Here is a 14,880-nt window from a genome sequence, read left to right on the forward strand (position 1 = left end):
CCCTTCCTAATAATCCCCAGCATAGCATTGGCCTTTTTTTATTGCAGTCGCACACTGTCTCAACATTTTCAGTGAGTTATCTACAACTCCCAAGATCTCTCTCTTGATTAGTCTCTGCCAGTTCAGACCCCATCAATGTGTATTTATGTTTAGGATTTCTGGCTCCAGTGTGCATCACCTTGCACTTGGCCACATTGAACCCCATTTGCCATGTTGACGCCCACTTGCCCATCCTTGACAGATTCCTTTGGAATGCCTCACAATCCAAAGAAGACATTTTGATAAAGGCGGGGCTTGGGGGGGGACACACCCTCCAGAACAGAGTTCCGGAACCAATGCTCCTTCTAAGCTGTGGAGTCTTGTAAGCAAAAATTCTGCTTTGTGAGCTACTGCGATTAAAATTGTGAGCGAGCGATCTGAGTACTGCATAAATTAGTTTTCTCTGGAGCTGTCCTTCCTGAACTAAGACAAAAATGTGCGAGCTGGAAGTTAAAAATCTGTGAACTAGCTCACACTAACGCAACTTAGAGGGAACCTGTTTGACAAAATTCTTTTTAAAATATTTAAAAGTTCATGAGCTTTCAGTATACAGATTGAAATAGGGTTGCCAGATCCAGCCTGGGACACTCCTGGAGATTTGAGAATGGAGCCTGCTGAGGGCAGGGACCTCAATGGGGCACAATACCACAGAGTCCACCCTCCACAGCATCCATTTTTCTCTAGGGGAGCTGATCTCTGTCATCTAGAGATGAACTGTAATTTGGGGGGATCCTTTGATGGAGGAGACACACATCCAGACACATTGGATATTTGTTACCAGAACAATTTGGAGAGCATGTGCAGTTACCATGAGAGATTATCCATGGCCTACTGCGTAAACTTTCAACAATTGCACATCACATGAGAAAGCAACACCTGGCTCTAAGGAAAATCTTTTTTTATATAGTTATTTCTAGATGTGTGTTGTTTTACAATAGTAATATTGACCACTGAGGAAGGCCCAAAGGGGCTGAAACACGTATGGTCTACTGTCATTTGTATATGTAAAACTATCATCTCTGTGTATAAAAAGTTTTAAGAGTCTGATATTTGGATCATTTTTTTAACCTATTTTATCTTTTACTAATGTGTACACCATATTAAATATTTGTATTTTTATAATAACTTATTTTGTTAGCTTGATCCTCATATATCACAGCCATATCTTGGGTTCAGTTCCCCTCTCCCCTTTTTTCTCAGATTTTATAAATTAACAGGACTATGAACTGTATCATGGTATATTATGTACTATCTGTTTCCTTTATGTACTATCCTGCTCTTACTGCATTGCTACCTTTGTAATATCATTTTCTGCATTGTTTTCTGCATTGTTCGGCATACCATGTGTAATTATTTTTGCTCTGTTTCAAATTGCTGTAATTCTAGTCTTATTGCACCGTTTATTAGATGATTCATGTGAATTACTGCATTGATTTACACTGTGTAATCCATTTTGAGTCTCAGTGAAAAAGGTAGACTATATATAAAGTAAATAAAATAAAGTGCACAGGATCAGGCTGTAAGTAGGATTCTTTTCTACGTGAACAAACATAGGGTTAAGCAACAGTAGCATGGTCCCTGAGGTGCCCACAAGTGGGATTCTTTCCCAGCAACTTTCCATCTTCAGAGCAAACACCACAACCCTCCCCTGTGAATGAGATTCCTGTGGGTTATCATATATTAGCAAAATAAGGTTTGTGTTTACCTACCTCTGGACCTAAATTCCTTATTATTTGTCTCCTGTTCTGTCAAAAATAATTTTCCCAGCAATAACAGGACTATTGTGAAATACTGTCCTGTTCTCTTTGTCTTTTTCTTTACTTTCATCTGAGTCTGCGACAACAACTTTTTAATCCCTTCATTCCTTAATCTCTCTCTCTCTCTCTGCTTCTCCAACATGGTTTCACTCCCCCACCCCTGCAGGCTTTTAAAATCAGGACTCTTCAGCCCTGCTAACTGCTAAATCTGTTCTAGCCAATTGCATTAAAAATTCACCCTTGAAAGATTTATAACAAGATTCACACTTTTTACCTCAACTCCTTCTTTTTTTACATAGACATTTTACACTTGAAAGACACGTGACAGATTTCACACCAACCTCCAATGCTGATTAGAGGGGCATGACAAATGACTGATGGGGCATTGCCCCCCTTTCCACCACCATGGCTATGGGCCTGCCTACTGGATCAGGGTTTCACTTCCCAGATGAGTTAGCATCCTATTATTGCCCAGTCCTTCTACATACACACCTGTATGTTTGGCACAAGTCTTTTGTGATTGCTAGGTAATTGCAGAATCATTTTCAAAACCTTTCCTGGAAAGCAGATTGAAAACAGCTCTATAATAGGCAGAAAATTATTTTCCCCAGTGCAAGAACTAACTCATCTGTTTATTGATGAAGAGCCACATGTGTCCTGGTGTCTTCATCGTATAAAGCATGGAACTGCTTGCCATTCATCCCTTGTTTATGTCTGGATGATTGGATGCATCCTTAAATGACCAACATCAAATAGAATGCATTGCCTGCTTTCTGTGCCTGCACAGTCAGTAACATCTTTTAAAGAGGCTTCAAAAACTGATGACAACATAAGTAGGGATTGTGGCAGACACCAAGTCCACACAGAAACATTAGAATAGTAAGTCCCAATGCTAAAGCTTCAAACCTCCCCCCTCCTTTTTACTGTGTGTGTTTTTTTAATGGAAACAGTGGAGACCTGTTGGGGGGAGTAGTGGCCTGTTTTGGAGAGGCGGCAGAGGTTGTGCAAGAGCCATCTAGTTGTGTGAGAAATTGTAATTGTGCAAGTCAGACACATCCAGTTTCACTCAGATACATCTGAACAGCTAACTGAATAATTACGGTAGCTTCATCCTCACATAGTGAGAGCAAGTTGTGAGCCTAACCTTTGCATATTCAAGCATAATTTGTTATAAGCACTGTGGCTCACTTTTTCTCTGTCACCTTGTTCAGTGCTGAAAGCAGAATGATGACAAATACAATCAATTTTTTACAAGTGAAGTTTGCAGAGGAAGTTGTATAATGCAGGAGTTAAACTTTGAACATTCATTCTCTCTCCCCGACCTTCTCATATTTTTAGAGTATTATTTCTTTAAGGAGGAAACAAAGGAGTCCGGAAATGAGTTGAGCTACTAATCTAGGAGTATCTTTGAGATTCACCTCTGGGGACAAAGCCAAAAACACATAATGATGTCACATTGCTGATTTCCTGCACCTGTTTGAAGGCTAAATGCTTTCCTCTCCTATTAACAATTACAGCAATTGTAATTAAGGCCGTTCTGATTTCCACCCTGTGGAGATGTAAATGCACCTGCTAGAGGAGCTTCTATTAGAGCATGCTGTGCTCTTATGCGATAATAATTAAAAATCCTTAAAGCTGGCACGTGGCAAGTATTCCTCTCTTGTGTATTAATGCTGCCTGACACCTAATGTGGGTTTGCAAGTCGCTGAGATTGATGAATCCCGACTTGCTTTAGATGACTATATTAACTCTAAAAACACAAACCAATTTTGGCAATCCTGAAGGGCATTAGCAGTGCATGACAGGACAGGAGGTGCCATTTTGCCCTCATTCTCCCATATAGGATTTGCTTGAAGAAAAATGCCAAACCTCATTTTTCTGTCTTAGATATGAAATAATTGCCTTAAATACCAAACTGCTGGGCTGCTCAGTCTTTCAGATCTGTGTGCCACCCAAACTGGATTTACAGCAACACATAGCTGCAGTGGCATGTTATTTTAGACCTAAGTCTAGCATATCTGAATGTTCCCGGCTTACTACAATATCAGGCTTGTGTCCCCTGTAGCATGGCTCTCAGGAAATTGAAGACTTCACATCCTGGGAGGAGGGGCTAGACAGAGCACACTACTTATGCAATTCAGAGATGGAGCAGCACCCGGCTCCTCCTTTCTTGTTCCTTGGGATATTAAAGGCCTCTCTTCCCGGGAGGAAAGGCTAAAACACTCCATTCAGCAATGGGGACTAAATCTGGGAATGGGGGGAAAGGGAAGATTATCATGCAGAGGCAGCATGGCATAGTGGTTAAAATGTCAGACTATGATCTGGGAAACCTAGCTTTCAATCTCCAAACTGCCATGGAAGCTTGCTGGGTAACTTTGAGCCAGTCACACACTCTCAGCTTAACCTATCTCACAGGGTTGTTGTGAGAATAAAATGGAGAAGAGAACAATTTGTGTCCAGGTTCAGGCATGAACCTGGGGCAAGAGTACAGTTGCCAGGTCTTACCTGTGTGCCAGTGGAAGGCTCCAGCCTGGGTTCCTGGATCTTCTGGTCATGTGTACGGACCTCGATGATGCCACCTGGAAGTGACGTCATCACACAGGGCATGTCATGCTGGGGGTGCTCTAGCATTTGGCCAACAACTCTATAGTCACAATAGAGTTTTTAGCTAAAAGCTAGAGCGTCCCCCGTGCGATGTGCCCATCATCGTGCCAGGTACATCGGGTGTGATGGGGCTCTTTGGGGGCTACCCCCACCAGCCAGCTGGCTGTCTTACCTATGTGCCGGCAGAAGGCTCCAGCCTGGGTTCCTGGATCTTCTGGTCATGTGTACGGACCTCGATGATGCCACCTGGAAGTGACGTCATCACACAGGGCATGTCATGCTGGGGGTGCTCTAGCATTTGGCCAACAACTCTATAGTCACAATAGAGTTTTTAGCTAAAAGCTAGAGCGTCCCCCGTGCGATGTGCCCATCATCGTGCCAGGTACATCGGGTGTGATGGGGCTCTTTGGGGGCTCCCCCCACCAGCCAGCTGGCTGGCGGTGAATTGGGGCCCCTGAAAGTGGGGGAAAACCCTCCCCTATTAGGGGGATGGCAACCCTAGGCAAGAGGCAATAAGCATAGTCCAAACACAGTCCAGGATCAAAGCACAGATATTCAAAAGTCCAAGCATCAAACCAGGACAGATCTAAAAAGCACAATCCAAGTCACATTAGAGAAGGTCAAATACACTGCGGTCTAGACCATGGCATAGCAGTACACAAAGGGTTAGGGACAAGTTACTTCCACAGTGGCTTTTCTGGCTGCTTTTATCAGGACTCATTCAGGTATAGGTGCAACTCATCAACCTGATGAGTTGAGACCCTGCCAATTACGCTCCATCTGTCTCCTCTCAAGCATGGAGGCAACCTTAAAGCAGCAACTTCTCTTCTTCTACATAGCCAATCACCCCACTTCAAAAAAGAAGATGCTGTAAGGTTGCTTCCATGCTTGAGAGGAGACAGATTGAGTGCAATGGCAGGGTCTCAGTTAATTACTCTCAGTATTCCACAATTAAGGATACATCTGCCCATCAATCTCCAGTTTTGACATATTTATTTCCTTCACTGTGTTTCACCCCGGAATTAAACTCAAACAAATGGTAGCCATATAAACTAAGCTTGTTATTCCTGCTTGGTCCTTGAATCTGTTAAACATCTTCATTATGTTGTATGCTAATTTACTGCTCATCCTCTACCTATATGTGTGGACTGGAAACTTCCATTTCATTGTATCTGAAAAAGTGTGTGTGCAGATGAAAGCCTATACCTTGAGTAAAACTTTGTTGGCCTTAAAGGTGCCACTGGACTCAAACTTTGTTTCACTACATAGTAGTTTTGCACGTTGGTATGTTTTGATCATTGAAGAAAAGCTCTGTGTTACTCAAAAACTTGCACCTCCAGCATATTGAAAGCTGACCCACTAAAAGGAATTGCCATGTGCTGTATTTCTTGTTTGATGAGACCAGTGTCACTATTAAGAGGGATCTCCTCTTTTGAGTTGTCACAAGGCTTGCTGCTACAAGTTATGATATTTTGCTAACAGTGGTCCTCATGTTTAATCCTTTGCCCTTGTTTTCCTTGTGTAACACCTGTTTCATTGGTGTGAATGTGGCAATTGAATACATACTCAGAAGATCAGGTTTGCCTATAGTTAGAGTCATCCCATTAGTTTTTAAAAAGAAGAATGGTGTGGTACCTTACGCATTTTAGAAAAACTTGGTTTTTAAAAAAACTTTCCCCTGATGATGATGTTTAAATTCCAGTCCTGGGAAACAAATTGGTCTTATTGTAATGAATGGGAAAAGCTATTTGCAACTGATTTCAGCAGGGATAAATCACAGGGGACTTTCTCTGGACCATGTTCTAAGAGTTTGGTTTACAATATATTCAAGCACTGAGTGGTGAGCACATAGGGGGAAAGCTTTGCTCTGTCTGCGGTAAGCCTAGGATTTGTCAGACAAGTATTTTCAAAGCAGAGGATTTTTATTGATTTACTTTGTTATTTACCAAAGCTGGGCAGCTAAAATACCAGTTCAGTAGAAGCACATTTATTGGATTCTGTGGATCCCATGTCTTTTCAGGTGGGTTTATGTTCTTCAGAATAAGACAGTGGCAACTTTTAACTGTGTCTTGTGGTGCTCAACTGCCTTTGTCTTTTTATATATTTTTATATGAGCACTAATTCAAAATAGACTTAAAGGAGTTGTCCCTCTTAAAACTTTTGGGCAATTAAGGAGGACTGGTATTAATAAAGGGGTTGTGCAATATCTTTTGTGATATATAAAAAGATGATACTTAGATGTTTGGATATATGATTCTTTCTATGTGTTAATGTTTATATGATAATATGATGGTGAATAATTTATAAGAAATATAGAAAAATAATATAAAAATGAAAAAATATATTAAAACTACTTGAGATACTTTGTAATCATCTGTAGCATGGTATTTGCTGATTTTTGGTATTTCCTACTTACCGTGGGTCCTATTTTGGTCTTGTGAATAGCCTTTGTCTTTCTAACATCAAATGTTCAGAAGATAACAGACAAAACCCATGAGGTCACCTGTGGTCTTGTATGAACTGGAAAAATGGTGGTTTCAGTTTCTTAGATCACAAAATTAAAGGGGGGACTGCTAATATGAGTTGGTTGTTCCCAACACTGTGTTGCCACTGAAGCTAGAGCACTTGTAGAAGCAATGGCCAGTTTGATTGCTGGAATCTGTTCTGAAATCCAGCTTTTCAAGCCCAGCAGACCAATGCATTTTACATATGATAGTGGGCCTTTTGAAACTTTGTGGTAGAAGTGTAAACGCTACTGTGCACAGTTGGTTGTGTTGCAAGGGCAACATGTGGAAGAAACTAAAGACCAAAAGCCTTCTATCTGACAAGCCAACTGCTGGGTTAGTAATTGGTGTTTTCTTGTTCTGTTTCAGAGGGTTTGGCAGTTGGTGTTGGATTTGGTGCTGTTGGGAAGTCAGCATCTGCAACCTTTGAAAGTGCCAGGTAAGCTTGCCATGGGATTGTTATCTTTTATAACCTTGTTTCATGCAGAAAAGATCTCTTCCTGTACTGTTTTGAAAGCTTGGGTTAGGGTCTTCTTCACATTTGTTTTCAAGATGAAATGAAGAACTAATAACAAGACCCCTGAAAAGGCCTTGCTTGCTTACCATATCAATCAATCGACCTTTATTGGCGAAACATGCTTACCGTATGAAAATGGATGAAATTTCACTATGTGTATTTATTTGAAAAAATGCTTGAAGTTCAGTCTGAAAGTTGTTCCTGATTTCCTGATAGTTCAACAGACCATAGTCTAAATGCCAAAGATAAGGATTTTCCCATTTTGCATGAACTCCAAGGAACAGGGGCCTCATTTTTTTGTTTGGTAGACGTGTCTGGATAATAGGGATGAAATCAAGAATAGATCTTTACGTGAATATGAGTTGTGAGCTGCAGAATAATGTTATAATCTCCCTCCGCATAATTACATATTCTCTAGCTATCTGCTAAATTAAATATCTTAAAAGCTTTACTAAACGTATAAGAGATAGTGAAAATATTTAATTTCTTAACAGATCTGTCTGCCACGTTGTTCATAACACCACTGAAATCTCTAGCAAGAATAATTTCACCAGTAGCAAAAGATATAAGATCCTCTTACAATGCTTTAAAAAAGCCTTTTGATTATGGTTAGCTACTGACTGGGAAGGGAAGGGAACTCAGTGGGAATGTGTTACCATGGAGTCCATGTTCCAAAGCTGCCATTTCCTGAGGGCTGTAGCCAGAATTTTTGACTTCAGGGGCATTTAAATAAGTCGGGGGGCACCCCCGCACACACCCCAGGCTGTGTCAGGAGCCATGAGAGAGTAAAAGTTTTTAAAAGTGATGAGAGAGGCAAGGGTGCTGGCAGGCAGTGTGTTCTCATTTTAGTATTATTATTACTTAAAGGCTGGAGGGAAATTTAAAAGCCAGGGGCAATTGGAGAGAGGCTATTAGAAAGGAGAAAGGGGGAATTGGATAATACAACACCCAAAGTGATTGCAAAGGTGATTTCCCTTTCACCATGGCTACCTCGCTTGGCACTGAGTGGACAACTGAAAGCAACACACAGGCACACAAAGACACACACACAGAGGCAGTCATGCACGCTGCGTGCCCAAGATCACACTGAATGAATGAATAGGAACATTAAGAATCACCTCTGCTGGATCAGATCATGGAGTCCAGCAGTTTGTCGCCGGCCAGAAGCCCCCAGGGAAACCTCACGGGCAGGGCTGGAGTAGGGAACAGATGTGCCTTGCCCACAGCCAGCCAGAGGTGCACTGCTGGCAGGTAGGGCAACAGCTTGGCCATGGTGCACGAAAAAATTAAATAAATTGGCTGGATGGGAAGTCAGGAGGCCTGGGCGGTAAGTCAGGGGGCCTGGCCCCAAGATGCCCCACTGTAGCTACGGGCCTGCATTTCCTCCAGGGGAACTGATCTCTGTAGTTGTAGATCAGTTGTAAAAGAACTCCAGGCCCCACCTTGAGGTTGTTAACTCTTCCTGCTTGACAAATGAATCCAGCAAACAGAATATTTTGACGTTGATCTCGACTCTAGATCTGAAACATCACTGAACAATGCCTGGGAGTCACTCAATACTGTCTTCATTGCTTCTCTGTGTTAGCCTCAATGATGCTACCAAACATTAACTGAGGGGAGCACTGGAGAAGTGGGCAGTGGATTGAAATACCGCTGCTGCTAATTCTGTTTCTTCCCTCAAGTGATGGGCAGCATGTATTCTTCTTGGTGTGGCTCTTTTTAGCAATGTTTGCTGGGTATAAATGTATCCATCAGCTTTCATGTTCCACTATCACTGGGCAGGCAAATTGAGCTGGAACAATCAATAAGATAAGTTGTACATACCTGATTGCATTGTAGAAATGTAATTTCAGCCCTGCCTGTCTCTTGTCTTGAAAAGGATTAGTCTGCCCTGCCCTCTTTCCACCTCCTGTAATGGAGCCACTGAAATCTTCAGTGCTGGCCTCTTACAACCAAATCTCTCACATTCAGGACTGATAGTCTCGATACTTTTTGAACACAGAACTGTATCTGTACTTACTTTAAAAGTTCACCAGATAAATGAATGCCTGACTGTGCATCTTGATCTGTGCATTTTTAATCTGAAAAGAATACTCTAATGAAAAGTAGTGCAGGAAACAATATTCTCAAACACAACAAAGCTAGATTCTAAGATTTTTGCTTTGTTCAGTGTAATGAAATAACTTATTTGGCATCAGTATTATGTCTAGTGAAGTCTGTTGTTGCAAGTGAAATGTCTTTTTTTCCTTCTTGAAAAGCTGAAAACAACATATTTTGTGGTTTAAAGTATCCCTTGCGATTAGGGATGTACACTGCAAAGAATATTTTGTAGTGTTTCAATCACTTATCAGCAAAATATTTGTAGCTGTATCAGAAAAATTGAACTTTCAAATTTTATTAGACAACATTCCAGGGTTTTTTTTTTAAAGATAAAACACTCTATGGTTTTAGGGGTGATCTATGTTTCTGTGTACGGTATCTAAGGTTGCCAATTCTGGGATGGGAAATTCCTGGAGATTTGGAAACAGAGTTCAGGTGGGCAGAGTTTGGAGAAGGGAGCTTGGTGTGGATGTGATGCCACAGAGACCACACTCCAAAGCAGCCATTTTCTCCAGGAGAACTGATCTCTGTAGTCTGAAGACAGTTGTAATTCCAGGAAAGCTCCAGCCTTCACCTGGAGGCTGGCAACTCTAGCTATATCCTATGCATACTGAAGTGCAGTTATTGAGGGGTTGGAAGGGGAAAAGTGTGTTTGAATTTGAGTAGGATGTGGAGGTATGGCACTGACATGGTTGGGTGGAGGAATAAGATTGTACATGGCCCTGGATATTACGCGGGAATGCAAGAAGCTGCAATTATCTGATGGTGAGGGAAACGGTACTTGTGACAGGCCTGTTCTACCAATGGAGGGGTCTCGTACAGCCTCCTATATTTTAAACTATAAACCTTCCCTTCGGTAACCAGGTGTTCTTAAGGTAGCAAGTGTATAGGAATGGGTTTGCTGCCATGAGGTAAGTTTTGTGGTGCACAAGTAGAATATGAAGATCACTGAGGCAGGATTTTTATATAAACAGCACTTGTTTATTTACAGGTTGGTTTCAAAGAACAGAACTGGGGCTGCGGTGGCTCAGAGGTTAAGACGCTGAGCTGCAGACTGGAAGGTCTGTAGGTCAGCAGTTCGGGACCCTGTGCCATACGATGGAGTGAGCTCCCATCTCTGGCCCCAGCTCCTGCCAACCTAGCAGTTCGAAAATAAGAAATTGCAAGTAGATAAATAGATAAATAACTTTGGTGGGAAGGTAACAGCATTCCGTGCACCTTGGCAAGTAGATGAATAGATAATAACTTTAGTGGGAAGGTAACAGCGTTCCGTGCACCGTGGCATTTAGTCATGCTGGCCACATGACCACGGAAACGTCTTTGGACAATGTTGGCTCTTCGGCTTGGAAACAGAGATGACCCCCTAGAGTCGGATTCGACTAGCTTTCAAGCAAGGGAAACCTTTACCTTTTTCAAAGAACAGATCAGCAGCACAGGTCTCCAGGTAGACAAAGGAGAAACCTGGCTGAGGCACATAAATTTAGGCTAGTTATGGCTTCAGGGAATAATTTGAGTTTTATTTAATGTTTTTGGGCACAAACAGTTGTACACTGTTTAGCCACTAGGTTGGATTTTCTCACCCATACAGGATACCAGCCACACCATCCTGCCCTTTCCCAAGAGTCAGACTAAATGGTCCAAGGTCTGCTCAGGCCTAACAATCGGGTACTCTCTTCTCTCCCAGAGGTAGAGCTACTAGGCGGAGCTACCCTTCTTACTCTCTGCTCTCTTGCTGAGCAAGGCTTTGGCTCTCACTGCTCTTACTTTCCCTGAGGCACAACTCCACTCCCTCCTGCTGGGCATCCCTCCAACATTCCATCCTCCTTCTGAAAGGTGATTGGATGCTGGAGCAGCACTCCCATAGGTTCAGCTGAATTGCTGTTTTTCCCTTCCGGGGCAGGACAGCCTCCTGTGTGTCAAAGACTCTGCACATTTTCAGAGGTATTCATCTTATGTTCCAGGACTTGGTTCTTGTATTCCTCACCACCACCCCCCATTATTCTTTGTTTAGACCATAGCAAAGAGATAGATTAACTCCATGAGAGTGGGGAGAATAGGCAAGGAGAGCTTGCAACAAAGAGGATGGGGGAGTTGTGTAAAAAAATTACTACTGAAAAGAGTTGCTGGCAGAAGGATGGAAAACAAAGAGCAATTCTGCTGTGTGCAGGGGAGCAGAATTATTCATCTTCCCATTATAGTTTGCTAGCAGTGGGGAGTCAGTGCTTCATTTCTAAAGGGAGAGGTGCTGGGACTGTTCTCTTTGGAAGATATATTACAGCTCTGTAAACTGGTTAATTCTAAGTGTGGGTTGGGATGGGGATGCTGTAAGTACTCGCTGGTGAAAGACAGGCACTTTGCATACACTCAAAGGCACTGTTCTCTCACTTCTATTTCTGTTTAAAAATTCATTGCCATGGGTTGAATAACTGATTGTTGTGCCTTAGTCTTTCTCAGCTGTAAAATGTGGCCAATATTCTCTAAATGATGTAATCACAATATGTGTTATTTTACTTGCCTTGTAACCTGTGCCTTTGTCATTGGAAATCTCTGCTTGCATGTGCTTCTGATTACTTCTTTCTGTTTGGACCACATGTTGATCCTGGACTGTGTTGGCCCCAACGTTGTCAATCCTTGCTGCGGTCTGTCAGTCTGCACCCTGTACCTAGCCCACCTGCTCACATACAGGAGGATTCCCATTTTCCTCTGTGAAATATTAGGAGTCTTTCCATAGTGTTCTTTGTGTGAGATTGTGTTGAAATTCAGGTGGATTTCAGACTGCTGACACACTTTTTTTAAAGGCAAAAAAGTCAAGAATTTTATGTTATCCACGTTCCCTCTCATAACTTTTCACTGTGTGTGCAGAGACATTAAACATTTACAGTAAAACTTTTGTAGACCAGTCCCTCCAACACCAGAAATGTGTTAATCCCCCACTTGCTAATATGTATTTGTATTGTATGTCCCCTGTTCATTGCAACTGCGGTCCAGTGAGTTTCATGCCTACCCCCATATTTACACATAAGGCTATTTTCCTCTTTTGTTGCAAGGTTTAGTTACTTTTTGTATTCCTTTATTGTTTCTTCTGTATTGCTTGTGAACTACAAGACAGATTCCCTCTGTCTTGAATAGTCATGTGTCTAATTTTGAAATATCATATTTCCCCTCCACACTTATGTGTCTACAAAAACAGGATACACTCCTTCCATCTGAGGAAGTGGGCTCTAGTTCACAAAACGTTCACTCCACCTTCCTTTGTACCATAGTTGGCCATCTCTTCCCGCCAAAACGGTCACATGGACGAAGGAAGGGGGCACCCACTCCTCTCAGTTCCTTTTCCACTGCCATTGTTGCTGTCTGTTCCTAAAGAATAAAGAAAAGAATTACCAAAGCTATTGAATTTTGTACTGACGTGGGCACAAAAGGAAAACTGCATGCTCCTTTGTCCTCACGCTACTTCTTTTGGGTTTCATGCACCTTAAGACCCACTCCTGTTTTTTTTCCTGGAGAGGGGATTACCCTCATGATAGAATGGCTCAGAAAGCCCTCTTCAAGAAATGCTCCAGATGTGGCACAAAGATGCCCCATTCTGACGAACATAATCTTTGCCTGTTATGTCTCGGTGAAGAACACAATGTTGGAATGTGCTGTGTTTGTCAGCAATTTACTCCTAAGGCACGAAGTGATAGGGCATTCCAATTAGAGGCCGCCCTTTGGGAGGAAGCCTTATTTTCCACAGGCAAACTTCCCAAAGCAATCCCACCTAGCACTTTGAAATTGACGGTAGCATTGGATCCATCGGTTCCATCTACCACCCATTCGAAACCAGCCTGGCCATCAGTTGTTGTCTCCTGCTCCATCAGCTCCCCGGTGTGCTTTGGAACCGCCAGCTAAAAAGAGCTGTTCTAAATCCATGCATAAAGAGAGATCTATATCTTCTACTCAGGGTCACCAGTCCTCCAGGTCAGTTCCCGTGACTTTGGCCAGCAGACTTGAGGAGTTGCCGATCCCAGCTAAAACCTCCTCAGTCCGATCTACCTCTGGGAGTTGTTCTTATAGTACAAATATACCACACCCTACAAACTGTTTCCATTGAAGGAAGAAAAGACAATTGACTGCAGAAGTGACTGTGGTCCTGCAGGAATGAATCCTGTAACCCTCTGGTAGATCTCTACCCTTAACCTTGTATGCTGTAGACATACAGCCTTTAATCCAACATCTCAGTAACGATGTGGAGATGGGACCCCAAGGGGGATTTTCTAATTAAAACAAACGTCAAAGATTACCAATCACTGAGGGACCCTTCAGCATCTGCACAGTATCAATCCACCTCTCATTGGGTACCCAGAAACATCAGAATGAAGGCAACACTACTTCCTTTGATCTATTGAAAAAAAGAAGAAGAAAGCATTGTAGGAATAATAATCTGTTTGGTTGATCTTAGTGTAAGACCCAGCATTCACTATGTACCAACAAAGTGTCCAGTTTTAGGCAACCTGCATACTGATGAAACCACCATTAGGAAAACATTTTTCCTAAATGGTCTAGTAACCAAAATGTTTGAAAAGACCCAAACCAGAACAGTGAATACAAAAGTTAGGTTCCAGGTAGGAAACCTGTGGATGGTCCCTGTTATTTATACCTGGAAAAAGGAAATTCATAGTAAGTGAATAAAATCGTATTTTCCCCACCCTCACAGCAGCTAGTTTCTCTGGGATTGTCCCTAGTGGCCATCCCCCCCCAAGGCTTTAATTTTTTTTAAAAAAAAATAGCACTAAAATATCATTATCTCTCCCTTATATATAAAGGCATAGTGGGCTCCAACATTCCATACACCTTTAGTGTATGGACGCTTGAACTGTCAGTCAGAAGACGCTGGCTGGGTTGACTGGCTGCTTTGTGCAGTCCTGCCCAGCGTTTCAAGGTCTTTTGCATATGGAAGCTGATTGGACTTCACTCCATTCCACACCTCAAACTCCCCCCCCCCAAAAGGCAGTTGGAATGTCAGTTGCATATGGAACCTGCTGTATTCTGGTGGTGTGCAGGTCCCAGGTTCATGTTTTAAAAGCTGCCTGGGTATGGACCATTCACACACTTTCAACCTTAACATACCTCATAGGGTAGTTGTGCGGATCATACGGGGGAGAGAAGAATGATGTCAGCTGCTTTGGTTCACACTGCAGGGAAAGACTGCCCTTTCTCTAGGCAGAGGCTGGGGGGGGACATAGAGTTGCCAACTCCAGGTTGGAAAATTCCAGGATATTTTAGGGATGAAGCCTGCTGAGGGTGGGGTCTGAGGAGGAAGAGGAGGACCTCAGACAGATACAATGCCATACTCCCCACCCTCCAAACAAGCTGTTGC

The 14,880-nt window shown here is 42.5% G+C and overlaps 1 protein-coding gene across 1 annotated transcript in view; it reads left to right on the forward strand.

Moving 5' to 3' along the window:
- Window positions 1–7,347, forward strand: part of LOC107106032 (zinc transporter ZIP11-like) — a 245,253-nt gene extending 237,906 nt beyond the window's left edge. The window contains exon 5 of the mRNA XM_015406114.1: window positions 7,274–7,347. Within this exon, the coding sequence (XP_015261600.1) occupies window positions 7,274–7,347 (74 nt within the window). The remainder of the gene's footprint in view (window positions 1–7,273) is intronic.
- The last annotated feature ends 7,533 nt before the right edge of the window (window positions 7,348–14,880 follow it).

The sequence above is a fragment of the Gekko japonicus genome, unplaced genomic scaffold, assembly GCF_001447785.1.
Source record: "Gekko japonicus isolate JY-2015 unplaced genomic scaffold, Gekko_japonicus_V1.1 scaffold818, whole genome shotgun sequence".
In the NCBI taxonomy this organism is placed as follows: Eukaryota; Metazoa; Chordata; class Lepidosauria; order Squamata; family Gekkonidae; genus Gekko; species Gekko japonicus.